General features: G+C 43.0%; 1 protein-coding gene across 1 annotated transcript in view; it reads right to left on the reverse strand.

The window, feature by feature from the left end:
- Positions 1-19,175, reverse strand: part of LOC137375088 (IgGFc-binding protein-like) — a 115,349-nt gene that overhangs the window by 48,293 nt on the left and 47,881 nt on the right. The window contains exons 50-56 of the mRNA XM_068041715.1: positions 15,947-16,055; positions 14,552-14,646; positions 13,370-13,546; positions 10,716-10,918; positions 8,558-8,702; positions 4,847-5,088; positions 3,319-3,483 (exon numbers count right to left, since the gene is read on the reverse strand). Of these exons, the coding sequence (XP_067897816.1) occupies positions 3,319-3,483; positions 4,847-5,088; positions 8,558-8,702; positions 10,716-10,918; positions 13,370-13,546; positions 14,552-14,646; positions 15,947-16,055 (1,136 nt within the window). The remainder of the gene's footprint in view (positions 1-3,318; positions 3,484-4,846; positions 5,089-8,557; positions 8,703-10,715; positions 10,919-13,369; positions 13,547-14,551; positions 14,647-15,946; positions 16,056-19,175) is intronic.

The following is a 19,175-nucleotide window of genomic DNA, read 5'->3' on the forward strand; positions in this document are numbered from 1 at the left end:
TGTACTATGACATATAAAACCTCAGAAAACAGCACTTTTTTGAATCCTTCCTGGTGTTTGTAATAAACTGGTGCTAGGAAGACTGAGGCAAATTTTCCAATTTGATATGTTAGGAAATGGTCAATTCCCAGGGAATTCCCTGGGAAAATAGCTGCAGAGCCGATAGGCTAGGATTTTATCTTGGGGTCTGGGGTCTCGACCACTGGCTAAAATGCCACCAAGAGCCCCATGTCGCCGCCTCTGGAGAAGGCCCGCTAGATTACATGCCAATTAGGCACTTAAGTGGACCGTGGCAGGCCTTCCCCAGGATTAAGGACCCCGGCAAGTTCCGAAAGCTGTCAGCCAATCAGAGGCCGGCAGTTCTTAAAGTGAGCAGCGCCACCGCAGAGGCGGTGGCTGCTGCCGGTACTGGACTTATCAGAGACGCCAGGACCAGGCCACAGGTTAGTTAAAAGCAGGAGGGTTTCGCAGGGTGGGGCGTGATGGGGAATCGGCTCTTAGCGGCCCCCTCCCCCTTCCCGATGCTGGGTCCCTCAATCAGGCACTAAGTGTCTTAATGAGGGACCACCCGGACCCCCGGAGCCAGCAAACAACCTGCACGGGTTTACTTGGCGTGCTCCCATGCGGCAACAAGCTAATATTGACAGCGCTGGGATGTGGCCCTTAATTGGGCATTAATTGCCCACTTGAGGGCCTTAATTGGCAGCAGGGCGGAAGGCTGTCAATAGGCCTTCCCACCCCGAATTTAACTTGGGTGGAGGCGGGAAGGTGGTGAGGTCTGCCCCGCCATCATCCCACCCGATTAAATGCTCTTCCCGCCTCCAAACCTAACATAGAAACATAGAAAACAGGAGCAGGAGTAGGCCGTTCGGCCCTTCAGGCCTGCTCCGCCATTCAAAAAAGATCATGGCTGATCGTCTGATTCAGTACCCTGTTCCCGTTTTCTCCCCATATCCCTTGATCCCTTTGGCATTAAGAAATATATCTATCTCCTTCTTGAATATATTTAATGGCCTCCACTACCTTCTGCGACATAGAATTCCACAGGTTCACCACCCTCTGAGTGAAGAAATTTCTCCTCATCTCAGTTCTAAATGGCATTTCCTGCCTCCTGAGACTGTGACCCCTGGTTCTGGACTCCCCAGCCATCCGTAACATCCTCCCTGCACCTGGCCAGTCTAGTCCTATTAGAATTTTATAAGTTTCTATGAGATCCCCTCTCATTCTTCTAAACTCTAGTGAATATAGGCCTCGTCGACCCAATCTCTCCTCATACATCAATCCTGGCATCCCAGGAATCAGCGTAGTAAATCTTCTTTGCACTCCCTCCATGGCAAGAACATCCTTCCTCAGATAAGGAGACCAAAACTGCACACAATACTCCAGATGTGGTCTCACCAAGGCCCTGTATAGCTGCAGTAAAATATCCTTGCTCCTGTACTCAAATCCTCTTGCAATGAAGGCCAACATACCATTCGCCTTCCTAACTGCTTGCTGCACCTGAATGCTTGCTTTCAGCAAATGGTGTACAAGGACACCCAGGTCTTGCTGCACCTCCCCCTTTCCCAATCTATCACCATTCAGATAATAATCTGGCACGGGGTAAAGCATAAAATTCCCCCTATAGAGTAAGAAGTGAAACCCCACGGCACTGCCTTGGGATGTCTATTGTTTCCCAAAATCAGTGGTACTGCAATAGTGGTACTGGTATTGGGGTGGTGAGAGTACAGGAGGGAACATTCCTGATGCCTTCTGCCTCACTTTCCTCTCAGCACATCTGTGGGGTGTCCAAATGGAGGGTGCTCCAAAAATCTGGCAGTGGAGCTTGACCTTTGATCTTTGCAAACTTGAGGGTCTGCAGTGGTCTGGGGAATAGCTGAAATTCAGTTGTGTATTTCCAGAGAGGGGTCTGTGCCAGGAGAGTACCTTGGCCATGCAGGTACTTTGAACATGTCCATCAAGGACTCAGGAGAGGAAAATCAACCCAATAACATTTCTAACCAAAAAGATAATGTACACTAAACAGCTCCTCTTCAGAAAATCATCAGAGGTGCATCACATTTTAAATGCCAACTCATTTTAAACAGAGGCGAAGATCTCCTTACTTTGTATTTTAGTCAATGTTTACAGATATTATATGCAATATGAGCTGCAAGAAATTAAAGCATGCTAAAGATCAACCTAAGTATAAGTTTTATATCACACAAATTGGTTTACAATGAACTTGGCTACTGCAAAGTATATATTGATTGCACACTATATGCTTCACATTAAATCTTTATGGTTTGTCTATCTAAATTTCTCTGCTGAAGGTGCCGACTTACACTGAATTAGCTGCCTTCCACATCCTCATGTAACTGTTTTTGGCCTTATGTTTCAGACTAAACAGTGAAAGTCAACAGGTCTTTCAACTCTGTAGGTCATCAGAGCCGAGCTGAATCCTGTCCTCCTCCTACACACACACACTTTTTAACAAGGGTTACTGGATGGTGTTTAGGAGCAAGAACACTAGTTGATTTTTCCCTTCCCTAGCTCAGGCTAATTGGATGAACCCTACTGCAACCCTGTCTCAGAGCAGATAATTCATGACAGATCAGGGGTCAACCTTGGCAGCTCTGCTAAATAGGCCATTGGAGAAATTAGATCTATAAGGAGTTGATAGGTTTGACTGCAGAATACTGTGTGTGCAGTTGCTTATATTATGTTCCACAGCCATGTGCTCCTGGCTCATACATTGCTCTGCACTCCTCCCTGTCTGTATCACTTACTGACCGTATCTGTCAAAAAATATGGAAATGGTAACTACACTCTGTATTCTTTTGCTCCTTTTGTGCGTATGGCTGATAATTTTAGAAACTTCTTCAAAGTTGACCCATTCCTGCTTGTATTTTTTAACAAGTTGAAAAGTTCTTATAAAGCTATTTTTGTGTCTGTTCTTAATTTAATCTCAACACTTGACAGCAGAATGAAATCACATCCAGATGACAAAACTATTTAACTCAGCCCTTTAATGAAAAAAACATATTTCTTCACCACCTTACAGACGACATCTTTTTCATAAAGGATTTAAATCATGAGAAAAATATTGATCTATATACAGTTTACATTATATTAAATTATGCATAAATTATTAGGTTTTTCTATAGCGCACCAAAAAAGATTAATTTCAATAAGCTACCCACATAGGGCCAAGCACTAATACTGTGTTCAGAGTTACTGTAATTTGATTACAGATTCTATGTTCTCTAGGGGCAATAAGGGGTTTGTTTTTCCTTTCACATACCTGCATAACATTTAGGTAGACAATGGTCTGCTTACCTTCGAATGATACGAGTTCGGCAAATTGATCTCCAGATTTTGATTGCCATCATATTTCACTGACATTCCAAAATCTGCCTCAACTATTGTGTAGATACCATTTGTTAGAACATTTATGCCTCTCACACGACCCTGGATTGGCATGCGGGTCCTTTCTCCATCCAGCTGGAAAGTAAGATACTTTGTATGAGACAAACACATGCTGATGTCCCACTGACTTTAATGGAAGTGAAATTCATGCAGTTAAATAATGGGGGTGGTGGGGGGGGGGGGGGGTTCATCTGCAAAGCCAGTTTTACTCAATCACAAGTTGAAAATCTACTCCAGTTAATTTACAATTTCATTACACATATTGCATATAGGAAAATTTCTCTGCCTGTAAGTTAGTGCACCACTGTTTTGTGCTGCAGAGAGTGGGACAGAGCTACGTGCTTGTCCAGTCAGTTTCCAATCATGGTTTGTCATCTGGAGGTATATTGCAGGAGCGGGTAAACAATCACTGGCTGGTCATCTTTAGGTATTCCTGCATAGTGCCCAGCACCCAGTTAAATATGGTATAGAACATCGTCTGATGAATCATATGTAGTATGGAGGGCTAAAGAGAGATCCACTGATTAATTAATTAGCACTGAAGTGCAGTCTCACAGGCCATGGGATGGTTTGTATGAGGAACAGAAAATATTTCCTGCTGCACTAGGGGTTGCTCTTCTGAGGTTGAGGCTGAGGCACACTGTTGGGTGACAGAAGAGGGACCTTTACTCGCCATTGAACTGTGCTTGGATTTTGCAGTCAGCGGTGAAGCAAGGGTGCTCACCGCAGACCTCAAAGAAAGCTGCCCACAGCAATCCCTGTGACGGGAATTTCCCCTTTCCCAACGATAGTTTAAATCCGATGCAAAATCAAGGGAATCTCTTAGCGTGCAGCAGCAGTGATGTCAGCAAGCAGATAGGCAACCAATCGCACTTAAGTATTCACACACAGCAAACCAGGAAATTAAAAGCGCTTAAAATCCTTCACTTTTAAATTTTTAGATAGCAAAATAAATATATGACTGTATTAAGATAGAAGCTAAAATAAACAGATGTTTAAAAAAAGAAAAATTACATGCTTTTAAAAACATGTGGAATTTTTAATAAACATGGAGAAATTTGACATTCCATAATTATAAAATCAGCTTTTCATGAGCAGTGATATTGAAATTAATACACTGTTAAAAACCCAGTTACATCTCATTCAACAAGGTCTAGCCTTTTCCAAATGAGACTCATAGCCTTAGAGTGGAAGTTTTCATCAACTCATGATTGCAAGGGACAGTTTTTCCATCATTATCACAGAAAAATCCAGGCCATTAACTTGGATCTCCCAATACTAACATTGGGTGCCCAATATAGAAAGTGTTTCATTCGTTCACACTAGAATCCTTCACTTGAGCACAAAATTAACACAAAACAAGGTAAGGAAAAGATTAGAAGGCTGGCACAAATGAAATTTTTTGCAAACTTTTTACATTGCACTGCCGAGATCTTACCAAGATTCTCCTGTTTCTCTGCAGTGTGAGGCGAACACCATACACATCTATGTAGATCTCTCTCAAATAAGTTGCAAAGGTCTGCCCATTCCCTTCATTCAATGTGCTGATCCTGACAGGAACCACACTGCTGTTGTCACAGACTTTCACCAGGGTGTATGCACAAGTGCCCAAGAAGGTGTACATGATTTTATCAAAGGTATAATAGTGAGGTCCTCCAGCAACGTGGCAGGAGGCATTTCCTAGATAAACAATAATAATTCAGTGAAATTCTGGACAAGGGTTTTTATTCTGAAAGACATTCTTGCAGCTAGGTACATGATGTCATAGAGTCATAGAGTCGTACAGCACAAAAACAGGCCCTTCGGCCCACTGCGTCCATGCTGACCATAATGCCTATCTATACTAATCCCATCTGCCTGCATTAATTCCATATCCCTCTATGCCTTGCTCATTCAAGTACCTGTCCAGATGCCTCTTAAATGTTGCTACTGTTCCTGCCTCCACCTCTGGCAGTTCATTCCAGATACCCACTATTCTTTGTGTGAAAAATTACCCCTTTGATCCTTGCTAAACCTCCTCCCTCTCACCTTAAATCTATGCCCTCTAGTTTTAGTCACCCCTACCATGGGAAATAACTCTGGCTATCTACCCTATCTATGCCTCTCATAACTTTATATACCTCTATCATGTCCCCTTTCAGCCTCCTTCGCTCCAGGGAAACAGACCCAGCCTATCCAATCTCTCTTTATAACTCAAGCCCTCCAAACCAGGCAACATCCTTGTGAATCTTTTCTGCACCCTCTCTAGCTTAATCACATCTTTCCTGTAGTGTGGCAACCAGAACTGCACACAGTACTCCAAGTGCGGCCTAACCAAAGTTATGTGCAACTGTAACATGACGTCCCAACTCTTATACTCAATGCCTCAGCCGACGAAGGCAAGCATGCCATACGCCTTCTTCACCACCCTGACTACCTGTGTTGCCACTTTCAGGAAACAATGTACTTGCACCTCAAGGTCTTTCTGCTCAACAACACTCCCCAGGGCCCTGCCATTCACTGTATATGTCCTGCCCTGGTTTAACTTCCCAAAATGCATCACTTCGCACTTGTCTGTGTTAAATTCCATTTGCCAATCCCTTGCCCACTTTCCCAGTTGATCTATATCCTGTTGTAACCTTAGAGACAACCTTCTTCACTGTCCACTATACCACCAATTTTGGTGTCATCTGCAAACTTACTAATCATGCCCCCTACATTCTCATCCAAGTCATTAATATATGACAAACAACAGAGGGCCCTGCGGCACACCACTGGTCACCGGCCTCCAATCTGAAAAACAACCCTCCACTACCATCCTCTGCCTCCTATCACCAAGCCAATTTTGTATCCAATTGGCTAGCTCACCCTGGATCCCATGTGTTTGAACCTTCCGGACCAGCCTGCCATGCGGGACCTTGTCAAAGGCCTTGCTAAAGTCCACGTAGACAACGTCCACCGCCCTGCCCTCATCAATCCTCTTGGTCACTTCCTCAAAAAACTCAATCAAATTCGTGAGACATGATTTCCCTGCGCACAAAGCCATGCTGACTATCCCTAATCAGACCATGCCTTTCCAAATGCATTTAGATCCTGTCTCTCAGAATCCCTTCCAATAACTTTCCCACCACTGATGTAAGGTTCACCGGCCTGTAGTTCCCTGGCTTATCCCTGCTGCTCTTCTTAAATAAAGGCACAACATTAGCTATCCTCCGGGCTTCTGGTACCTCTCCCGTGGCTAACGATGATACACAAATCTCTGCCAGGGCCCCAGCAATGTCGCAATGAGCTTTGGTTTTCTGTTACCAAAACCCTCAGAATGTCTTCATTTTATTTGTCCTGAAGGCGATGGAAGCTAACATTCCCCCTAATTTTTTTGGTCTGCTCTCCTGAACTTACTGACTCGTGCTCTTCCAAGGGTGCCATTACCTCTGAGTAGCCATTCTTCAAACTTGATCTTTGACAGTGACTATTGATAGGAAAATTCAACTATTGAGGGGCATCACAGCCAAGCCATCTCCTGCCCTGGATTAATATTCACAAATTCACACCTCATATGCTTAAGTGAACGTCTCAGAGTGTTTCACAGCCAATGAAATAGCATTGAAATGTAATCACTCTTGTAATGTGGGAAACTGGGAAAAAGTACTGGGAACACCACACAGCTTGTCCAGCTGGGTGGGACTGCACTCGCCTGGTTCCATTCTATCTAATCATAGCCAGCGTATCACAAGCAATGGCTTCTCTTCCTGCTCCAGCACCACTTCCTCTTGTCTCACCCAGGGTTCTATCCTTGCCCCCCCCCCCTCTATTTCTCATCTACATGCTGCCCCTCAATGACACCATCTGAAAGCACAGGGTTGGTTTTCACATGAATGTTGATGGCACCCAGCTTTACCTCATCAGCATCTCTCTCTTCACTGTTGCTAAATTATTGGATTGCTTATCCAACATCCAGTACAGAGCAGAAATTTCCTCCAATTAAATATTGGGAAGACTGAAGTCATTTTACTTCAGTCCACACTCCAAAATCCGTTCCCTAACTATTGACTCCATCTCTCTCTGGCAACTATCTGAGACTAAATCAGTCTGTTGGCAATCTTGATGTCATATTTGACCCCGAGATGAACTTCCAACCATATATTCAGACCATCAATAAGACACCCTATTTTCACCTCCGTAACAGCGCCTGCCTTCACCCCTATCTCAGTTCATCTGCTGCTGAAACTCTCATTCATGCCTTTGTTACCTCTAGACGTGACTATTCCAATAGCCTCCTGGCTGGCCTCCCACATTCTATCCTCCATAAACTTGACATCATCCAAAACTCTGCTGCCTGTGTCCTTATTTGCACCAATCCTGTTCACCTACACCACCGTGTTCGCTGACCTACATTGGCTCACAGTCAAGCAACATCTTGATTTTAAAATTCTCATTCTTGTTTTCAAATCCGTCTGTGGCTTTGCCCCTTCCAATCTCTGTAATTTCTTCCAGCCCCACAATCCTCTGAGATATCTGTGCTCCTCTAATTCTGGCCTCTCAAGCATCCCTGATATTAATTGCTCTAACATTGGTGGCCGCTCCATCAGTTGCCCACATCCTAAGCTCTAGAATTCCCTCCCTGAACATCTCCACCTCACTTTTCTCCTTTAAAACACTCCTTAAAACCTAGATCTTTGACCAAGCATTTTGTTGTCTGCTCTAATATAGCCTTATGTGGCTCGTTGTTTAATTTTGCATTATAATGTTCCTATGAAGCATCTTAGGAGTTTTTATTATGTTAAAGGCATGAGAAATATTGGTGGTTGTTGTTTATTTCTGTTTGCCCACAATGGAGTGCACTTTGTAATGGGAGTCACTGGATAGTCATTAGAAGCATGGCTGATTTCTACTCTCCCTCGGGGACATGGGTGCTGAGGCAAATTGTATCACCTCTTACTGCTCCTCAATTGAGATTAGTTATCTCAAGATCGGGATTGAATTTGGGACCTGATATGTAGGCTAAATAACCACTAGGTGGTATATTTCTACACAAAAAGATTGGGAGAGGACACAAAATGTTATCTAGAAATACAGCAAACTTTGCTCAAAGCAGCCTTGCCACAGCTATAGATAACACTGCCCAATAGCAGAACATTGTGTTACCTCTTCACGAGGCAAGGTTACTAACCTGTCATGTGACACCCCAGTTCTCCATCCTGTCTCTCACATTTCTCCAGCACTCCACATTTCCAGGCTGTGCAGTTGATGATGTTTTTGCCCAAGCATGTACAGCGCTCAGTGCAGTTCTCACGTGTGAACCAGCTTTCACTCAGCTGAAAAATCAACCAAAGGCACATTACTAAAGGAAAGAATTTCAACGTGAGAAATATCTGAATTGTTACACCATGAAAATCTGACCTATTATAACACATCTTACTCTCTTCCAGTAACAGCGAGGCTGGGCTGCCTGGCAATTGTGTGATATGCTCTCAGTTCACTTCACTTAACTAATCAGTTATTGACTTTTTTCTCTGTTTTCTACATCTCTCTACATATTAAGAAAATTGAGTGCTTTGCATGTCCCGAGTGTCTTGAGTCTCATTTTGGTGACAACAAATTGCTCTATAGGTACAGCATGACATGACATCACTGAAAAAACTCATCTGCGATTGCTCCGTAATTACTGATTCTTGCTCTGTAGGGCGCAGCATCCATCGTTAAAACAACTTCATAGATTTTAAGCAGGCATTTGACATTGTTTTATGAAGTATTTCAAAGTAGTCACAGCACAGCCATTCGGCCCAACAGATCCATGCCGATGTTTATGCTCCACATGAGCCTCCTCCCACTCATCTTCATCTAACCCCATCAACATAGCAGCATGAACACATCCTTTTCATCGGCTTTTCTCATGTTCCAAGTCTCAGATCAGTATTTTAATAACCATCGTTTCAGAATATCTTTAACTTTTCATATCCTACTTTATCTTCCAAAAGCAGCAGAACCAAGTCCCATCCTTCTTTTGGTGTTTTCTTTACAATTCCATTTCTCTAACACCACCCTACCAAGGGATACAAATGTTTCCATCTGTTCAACTGCAAATGTAATGTGTACATCATCCTGATGCTTCCCAAGTGGCATAATCTTTGTCTTCTTTCTATTAATATGTAATCTAAATCTTACATTTTCCACGAGCACTTTATCAGTTAATTTCTGCAAATGTGTTTTAGGTGTTGCTTGAAGGTCAATGTCATCAGCAAATTTGAGGTTGTTCAAAATCTTGCCACATAAGGCGATTCCTCCAATATAATGCATGATTCACTGCTGCTTTCAGTACCAGAATAAATAAATCGAGTGACAATATGCATCTTTGTCTCAGCTCAAATGTTCATATAAACAATACTGCTAGTTCTCAATTCACCTCAACAGTGCTCTGGAACACTGATAGAAAACATCTATAACATGTTTCTCAGCCTCAACACATTTCTCACCAAATGTAAACCTGGGTTAGACCACACTTGGAGTACTGGGAATACTTCTGGTCTCCATATTATAAGAAGGATAGAGAGACACTGGAGAAGATGCAAAAAGATTTACGAGAATGACACCAAAATTGACAGATTATATCTATCAGGAATTGAACGGGCTGGGTTACTTTAGAGAAGCGAAGAATGAAGATTATGAAAACATTTCATCGATAGACATGGGGAAGCTGCTCCCAACTGCGGGCAAGATCAGAACTAGCAATTTCTGGGGCCCCTTTCCACGAGTGCAACCATGACAGAGCAGAAACTCTCTCCATTCTAATCTGAAGCTTGAGAACCCATCCTAAATCCCAGGGACAGTCATTTACATGATTGGGGTGCAGCACGTCAGCAGCATATATCCCAATTTATCTGCCAAAAGGTGGAGTGATACAAAGCTGCTCCGGCATGGGTACCCGACGAAAGAAAAGGTAAAAAGCTCTTCAGCTCTAAAGAGAGCCATGTATTAATTTTTAAGTAAGGTAATCGATTTCTCTGGGGATTTCGAAAAATTTCAACAGGACTCATGCCAGTAACAGGTATTAGTTCCACTGAGGTTTAGCGAGCGTGCAACGTGCTGAATTTATGGGAAGCCCAGGAATTCCCTCAAACACCGCTCCTTGATGTGGGAGGTGCAGGGAAGAGGACTCTCGCATAGCCTTCACCACCGCTGGAACTTAAACAGGCAGAAAATGAGCAGAATTCTGGCATAATCTGCCTATTCCTTTTGGATGCAGATTGACTTTCTGTGCTTTTTCAGCACAATCTCTTTTCATTCAAGTAGTCCACATGATTGCACCAGGCAAAGGGCTATGCATTTACCTGATAGTATTTGTTGTTCTCATCCACACAGCCACACTGACTGCTTGGGACACATTTGTCTACACTCAGAACATATCCAGGGTTACAGAAGCATCCTTCAACAGTTGGTAGAAGACAGTTGTCAGGTGCAGACAGGTCCGTACACGTAGCAGGACAACTAGTACCACACCTCTCATAATGACTCCCACCAGGACAGGACCAGGCTAAAGAAAGGACACAGATATATCACAATCATTTCTGTTTCACTAAGTACAGCTTATTTGAATTAATTCTGTAACCAGCTTATGTAACATTCCAGTATGTGGGGGCGAAACAAACTGATATCTCATAGGCGTGGTTCATCTTACATCAAATCCATGACAAGAGAATGTGACACACTGCCATACATTCTCAATGTCAGTATGTCAAAAGATCTTAAATGGAAGCTTTTACCTGTGATTTTTCATGAATTAATGCTTACAATTCAGATCACACTCCACTGGTGTGTGGAGGTTGCTAAGAATGAGGATGGATATTGAAATCAACAGAATTGTTTTGTGATTTCATGATTTTACGATGTGTATCACATAGTATGGTACTGATCCATACAGACCAAGAAAATGTGTAGTTCAATCCCAGATCATGTTTAGGTAGTTGATCTCAGCTAAGCCATCAGGAACAGAGCTATAATTGGACTTAATGCTCTTAAGCCAGTAAGGGGGTGCAGAAATTGGTCAGAGATTGAGTTACAAAAAGCATATTTGTGTGTACACGAGTCAGGTCAAGTTTGGTTGTAATGAGGTGGTGTTTGAAAAGCCTATTGTCTCTCGATCTCTATGCTCACACATGAAGAATGGTCATTTTGAGCAAAGTTCTGGAAGGCTACCTTAAGGGGAGTAGGGATTTGAGAGGAAAGGGTTGTGATGGCGGGGAACTATATTTATAAGTTAATCTTCAAAAATGTATAACATATATTAGTGGTACTAACACAAATTAATCAATTGCACACTTTTTTCAGGGGTTTGAAAATTATGGGGGGGGATTTTATCTCTCTCCACCCAGCAGAAATTAGGAGGAATGGGAGTTCATTTCCCAGTGGTCCGCTTCACAATCAGCTGCTGCCTGCAACTATGTTAAAATCTAGCGGATGAGTCTCTGTGTGATTCAACTGGAAATCTCAATAGTTTATGCTAATTGGGATCTTATGGCTCAGAAATCACCACAAAGCTACTTTAATGGTTGAATAGGTAAACCTTCCGCTGTGGACACTCCAACCCTGCTGCCAGACACCAGTGGATGTCCTATCAGGTACCAGCTAGGTGACATTTGGATCAACCAATCTTTGCAAACTGTAAGCCATGAGCTGCCTCTGGAAAGCTGTTTCGGCTCATTTGCTGGCGGAATTCAAATAGAACCCCATTAATAAAATAGATCAGGCTTCCCACGGCAGCTCCCAAGTGTTCATCCCTTGAGTCCCTTTTTAAAATGAATTCTCGGCATCTAGGCATTGCTGAGAAAGTCAACGTTTATTGCCCATTTCCTAGCTGCCCTTGAGAAGGTGGTGGTGAGATGCCTTCTTGAACTGCTGCAGTGTGGTGAACGTGCTCCCACAGTGCTGTTAGGTAGGGAGTTCCAGGATTTTGAGCCTGCAGTGATGAAGGAATGACAATATAGGCCCAAGTCAGGTGTGTAACTTGGAGGTGATGGTATTCCATAAACCTGTTGCCCTTGTCCTTCTAGGAGGCAGAAGTCATTAGGGTTGGAAAGTGTCGTTGAAGAATCACACTCCAGACTTGTGACTTGTAGCTTAAGCTGGTGAACAGGTTTTCGGGAGTGAGGAGGTGAGTTACTCATCGCAGAATACCCATCATCTGACCTGCTCTTGTAGCCACAGTATTTATATGGATGGTCCAATTAAGTTTCTGGTTAATGGTGACCCCCAGGATGTTGATGGTGGGGGATTCAGCGATGGTAATGCTGTTGAATGTCAGGGAGAGATAGTTACATTCTCTCTTGTTTGAGATCGTTATTGCCTGGACTTTTGAGGTGTGAACGTTACTTGTCACTTATTAACCCATGTCTGGATGTTGTCCATATTTTGTTGCTTGCAGGCATAGGCTGCTTCCGTATCTGAGGAATTGCGAATGGAACGAAGCACAGTGCAATCATCAGCAAACAGCCCTACTTCTGACCTTAAAATGGAGGGAAGGTCATTGATGAAGCAGCTGAAGATGTTTGGGCCTCGGACACTACCCTGAGGTACTCCTGCAGCAATGTCCTGGGACTGAGATGATTGGCTTCCAAAAATCACAACCATCTTCTCTTGTGCTAGGTATGACTCCAGCCAGTAGAGAGTTTTCCACCCCAATTCCCATTGACTTCAACTTTACTAGAGCTCCTTAATACCACACTTGGTCAAATGTTGCCTTGATGCTGAGGGCAGTCACTCTCACCTCACCTTTGGAATTCAGCTCTTTTATCCATGTTTGGACGAAGGCTGTAATGAGGTCTGGAACCCAAACTGAGCATTGGTGAGTAAATGCTGCTTGATAGCACTGCCACTGACTCCTTCTATCTCTTTACCGATGATTGAGAGTAGACTGATAAGACAATAATTGGCCGGGTTGGATTTTTCCAGTGCATAGCTGACCAATGAATTGCAAAACACAACTTACGACAAAATGAATTATTTCTCCACTCTATACAAACTCCTTCTTGAGCGCACAAGTCAGCGTAGGTCTGTAGGGCAAAGCAAAGTGTTGTGGACTGTCCTCCACCCATACACATGTCATAGACACAGTTGTCAAAGTAATTTCCGGGTGGAACTTTAGCGTGGCACTCTTTGAATAAACCTATGTCAATATAGAAAAGGAAAGATATGAGAAGTAAATTATATTCTGACAGAAAAATAAATATTTCCAATTTAAACAGTGTCATTTCCAAAAGCTTTCCCAGACCATTATAAGCCAATGAGTAGCCTTGGAACATGCTACACAACATTTCAGTGCCTTACACGTAACTCCAAGTGAAGAATTGTTTTATGAGTAGAATGTTCAATTCCCTTGATTGTAATCAGCCTTGGATATACATTATTACTTTATATTTGAATATCTCCTGTGGCATTGGTCATACTAAGGGGATAGTTTGGGGTAAATTTTTGGATGTCAGATTACAGCAGGAAGATGATTTATTGACTGTGAAATGTTTTGGATGTGACAAAGAGCTACATAAATGCAAATTCGTTCTTTCTTCAAATACTGCCTTGGGATTCCAGCCTGTAATATTATTCTATCGACAAATAACCTGAAGTCCTGGATTAGGTTGGGGCCTATAACTCATTCCTGATGAGACATCAATCTATGTATAGATAATCTGATTCCTACAGATTCCTGCCAGTAACTAGTCTCCAGATGTCCAAGGCTGTACATAAAATGATCCAAATCCCTCAATTAGATTCCACTTGCAACTCATTCACACATATTCATTATTTGCAGATAAACCATCAAAACCCCTTAATTAGATTCCAGTCTGTAACTCACTCTTAAATTACTTCCTTCTATTTTTTTCCCCATGAAGTCTCTTAATTCTTTCAATGTGAAAGCTGAACAACCCAAACTGTAAATATTGCCACACTCAGGATGAATAGGATTTTATGATAGATGGAATGATTGCACTGAAGGGCAATAAACGGTCAAGGGGTGGAGTGCTCTCTTAGGGGAAGCTGCATACCAACAGGTATGTGTTTCATGTCATGATAATCAGCTGTGGGAATAACTTGGCTATCGTCTGCCTTCATTTTAGTTTGTTTGCTTTAAAATGATATATGACTCTTTTGAAAGAAACCAGAGGATTTGTACCTGTCCGATCAGTAATCATACCACAAGCGGTATCTTTCTCTGCATTCTCCTTTATATCTGGATCACATTTAAAGTCACTCTCACCATGGTTGCACCTGTATTTGGAAATAAGAGTGAAATAAGTGGAGTGAGAAACATGAAATAATATGAGACATGGCCCAGCTGTCCTGCTCAAGCCTGAGTTGAGTTTTCAGTCCCATATCCACTCCACTTATTTGCACCTCTGTAATTTTGCTTTCACCTCAGTCCATCTTCTGCTGAAATCTTCATACAATCCTTTGTCACTTCCAGATTCTATTATGGCAATACTCTCCATGCTAATCCCCATTCTTCTTTCTTCATATACTGCAATTCATCCAAAACTCTGCTGCTCATATCTTATCCTGCACCAAGCCCCATAAGCCCACCATTCACATCCTTGCTGACCTACATTGGTGAACAATGCCTTCAATTAAAAATTCTTGTCCTTGTCTTTAAACTCCTCTATGGTCTTTACCTGCCTTATCTGTGTAACCTCCTTCCCCAACCCCCACTCGATTTTTCTATTCCTCAGACTCTGGCTGCTTGTCCTTCACCCCTATTCCTTTGCCTCATTATTAGCAGCTATATCTTCTGTCACTTATGTTCCATTCTGGAATTTTCTCCCTAAATGCCTCCACTGCTCCCTCCTCCTTTAAGACCCTCCTTAAAACCTATCTCTTTGACTTGTCTATAGGATACCCCTCCCAATCTCTCCATCTTTGGCTTGGTATTGGTTTTCCTCATACCTCTATGAATTACCTTGGAATGTTTTTCTATGTTGAAGGAGATATGAAGATGTAAGTTTCTGCTGTATGAGCCTAGAATATGATAGTCAACATGCTAATCTCTGACAGGAGTCTTCTTAACAGAGCTTGATCACATTTTACCTGAAATCCACACAAGGAAATTTCTGGCAGAATGGTGATCAGGAGCAGGAACACTGCATATCTATTCATTGTCCTATCTACACCAACTCCTTTGTTATCTCTTGCCCACCCCCGCTTTACTTGCTTATAACTTTTTACATTTCTAATATTTGCTAGTTCTGAAGAAGGGTCACTGACCTGAAACGTGAACTCTGCTTCTCTCTCCACAGATGCTGCCAGACCTGCTGAGTATGTCCAGCATTTCTTGTTTTTATTTCAGATTTCCAGCATCCGCAGTATTTTGCTTTTATATCTATTCATTCCCTAGTTTAAAGAGCTTGATGCTAATGGTGGTCTTTGTGGACTGCAGTGATTCAAGAAGAAGGTCCACCACCACCTTCTCTAGGGCAACTAGGGATGGTAATAAATGCCTTGCCAGCACCATCCACTTCACAGGAATGATTTTTTAAAAACTAGTGTGACTAATAATTGAGTTGTGTATACTTACTCAGTATCTCCATCAGGTACTTGCCAACTCTCTCCGAGTTTATTCGAATCTGTTGCAAGACTGCCATTAGGCATAATAATATCATCATCAGGGTCACCATTGTAGTTGCCTAAATCACAGAAAAGGCAGAGGATCAGAGTTTCTACAGTTCCCTTTGTCACTTACTCGGTACTTTGATGCTGCCAGACTGCAATTTTGGCACTGGGGTACCAAGCTAAGATTGCTGTTGTTCCACAAGGGCAGCATAATGCTACTGGAACTCGCTCAATCTTGTCATAATCGACATAAGTGAAGCCACTGTCAACATTATTACCTCTCACAATGGTTTTCTTTGCACTGGTTGAAATATAACAACAGCTAGTATCGAGTCAGTCTTTAAATACCTATCCTGGCACATAAAGCTGCTATTTTAGATTTTACTGCTTATGAAGTAACTTCTGTCCATCAGATGGTTAGTTTAGAAACATGCTTGCAGTACAGAAGGCTAGTAGACATCATTGAGTGCAACCAACAGACTACGTATAGGCTCTGCCACCCCCTTCCACGGTAGTGAAAGTGGATACAACTGGTTTTAACATTCTTTCATATTCTTGGGACATCTGAAAGTGCCTCACAGCCAATGAAGTGGTTTCGAAGTGCAATCACAGTTGTGATGGTGTGAAATGCAGCAGCCAGCTTGCAGAAAACAAGGTTCTGCAAACAACAATGAAATAAATGACCAGCTCATCTGTTTTAATTATGTTGGTTGAGAAATAAATATTGAGTATGAAGTGAAGAAAACCCTAGCTGTCCTTCAAATAGTGCCATGGGATCTTTTATATTTCTGAGGGGGCAGACAGGGGGCAGAAATTACTTCCTTGTTTACTATAAAATTCTTTGATTCCACAAATGGCTTCTCATTCATATCCCTGCATATATGTCGTCAATAGTACTCTACATTTCTTTAAGCTGTTGCTGCATCAAAGAACTAGAACAAATCATGTCCATTCATTTTGAAAACAGCTGCAGAAGTTGAAATGAAAGTCTTCCCTCCATCCTAGTTTTAAGGGTCCAATGAATTGAGATTGGGTCAACCACTATCAAGTTCCTGGTGTGATCAGATAGTTAGCGCTAATCTACCTTCATTTATATACACACTTGCAATCTCTCTCTGGGAATCCATGAAAATGGGTAGCAGGGTAAACAGGCCCATTTGCAGCACAGTAGGGATTTTCTTTTGAGATTAAGGTATGGCACCTTGTTTTTTTGAATTCATTCATGGGATGTGGGCATCGCTGGCTAAGCCAGTATTTATGGCCCATCCCTAATTGCCCTTGAGAAGGTGGTGGTGGGCCGCCTTTTTGAACCGCTGCAGTCCATGGTAGGTAGATACACCCACAATGCTGTTAGGAAGGGAGGTCCAGGATTTTGACCCAGTGGCAATGAAGGAATGGCGATATAGTTCCAAGTCAGGATAGTGTGTGGCTTGGAGGGGAACTTGCAGGTGATGGTGTTCCCATGCATATGCTGCTCTTGTCCTTCTAGGTGGTAGTGGTCACGTAATTGGAAGGTGCTGTGTATATGCTGCCCTTGTCCTTCTAGATGGTAGAGGTCGCGGGTTTGGAAGATGCTGTCGAAGGTGCCTTGGTGCGTTGCTACAGTGCATCGTGTAGATTGTACACACTGCTGCCATCGTGCATCGGTGGTGGAGGGAGTGAATGCTTGTGGATGGGGTGCCAATCAAGTGGGCTGCTTTGTCCTGGATGGTGTCGAGCTTCTTGAGTGTTGTTGGAGCCGCACCCATCCAGGCAAGTGGAGAGTATTCCATCTCGCTCCTGATTTGTGCCTTGTAGATGGTGGATAGGCATTGGGGAGACAGGTAGGGAGTTATTCACCACAGAATTCCCAGCCTCAGACCTGCTCTTTTAACCACAGTATTTATACAGCTAGTCCAGTTCAGTTTCTGGTCAATGGTAACCCCTAGGATGTTGATAGTGGGGGATTCAGCAATCGTAAAGCCATTGAATGTCAAGGGGAGATGGTTAGATTCTCTCTTGTTTGAGATAGTCATTGCCTGGCACTTGTGTGGTGTGCATGTTACTTGCCAGTTATCAGCCCAAGCCCGGATATTGTCCAGATATTGCTGCATTTCTACACGGACTGCTTCAGTATCTGAGGCGTCACAAATGATGCTGAATATTGGTGCAATCATAGTGAATATCCCCACTTCTGACCTTATGATTGAAGGAAAGTTATTGATGAAGCAGCTCAAGATGGTTGGGCCTAGCACACTACCGTGAAGAATTCCTGCAGTGATGTCCTGGAGCTGAGATGATTGATCTCCAACAACCACAACCATCTTCCTTTGCGCTAGGTATGACTCCAACCAGCGGAGAGTTTTCCCCCTGATTCCCATTGACTCCAATTTTGCTAGGGCTCTTTAATGCCACATTTGGTCAAATGCTGCCTTGATGTCAAGGATAGTCACTCCCACCTCACCTCTGGAGCTCAGCTCTTTGTCCATGTTTGGACCAAGGCTGTAATGAGGTCAGGAGCTGAGTGGCCCTGGCGGAGTCCAAACTGAGCGTCATTGAGCAGGTTATTGCTAAACCAGTGCCACTTGATAGCACTGTCGATGACACCTTCCATCACTTTACTGATGATTCAGAGTAGACTAATGGGATGGTAATTGGCTGGGTTGGATTTGTCCTGCTTTTTGTGTACAGGACATACCTGGGCAATTTTCCACATTGCCGGGTAGATGCCAGTGTTGTAGCTGCACTGGAACAGCTTGGCTAGGGGCATGGCAAATTCTGGAGCACAGGTCCTCAGTACTATTGCCAAAATGTTGTCAAGGCCCATAGCCTTTGCAATATCCAGTGCCTTCAGTCGTTTCTTGATATCATGCAGTGTGACTCGAATTGGCTTAAGACTGGCATCTATGATGCAGGGGACTTCAGGAGGAGGCTGAGATGGATCAGCCACTCGGCACTTCTAGCTGAAAATTGCTGCAAATGCTTCAGCCTTATCTTTGCACTGATGTGCTGGGCTCCCCCTGTTGAAACAGAGAAAAGGGAGTTCCACTTTGCATCCAACCTACGGTATACCTGTCCTCAGTGTGAATGGTGCTGAGAAAAGAGGCAAAGTGTGAAATTACCTGGCACTGACATTCATTGTCTTGATCTTGTTAAAAGCTACCACTATGAAAACATTTAAAAATAAATATAAAGACACTCCTGCAATGTGCTAA

This window comes from Heterodontus francisci, chromosome 11 (genome assembly GCF_036365525.1).
Source record: "Heterodontus francisci isolate sHetFra1 chromosome 11, sHetFra1.hap1, whole genome shotgun sequence".
Classification (NCBI taxonomy): Eukaryota; Metazoa; Chordata; class Chondrichthyes; order Heterodontiformes; family Heterodontidae; genus Heterodontus; species Heterodontus francisci.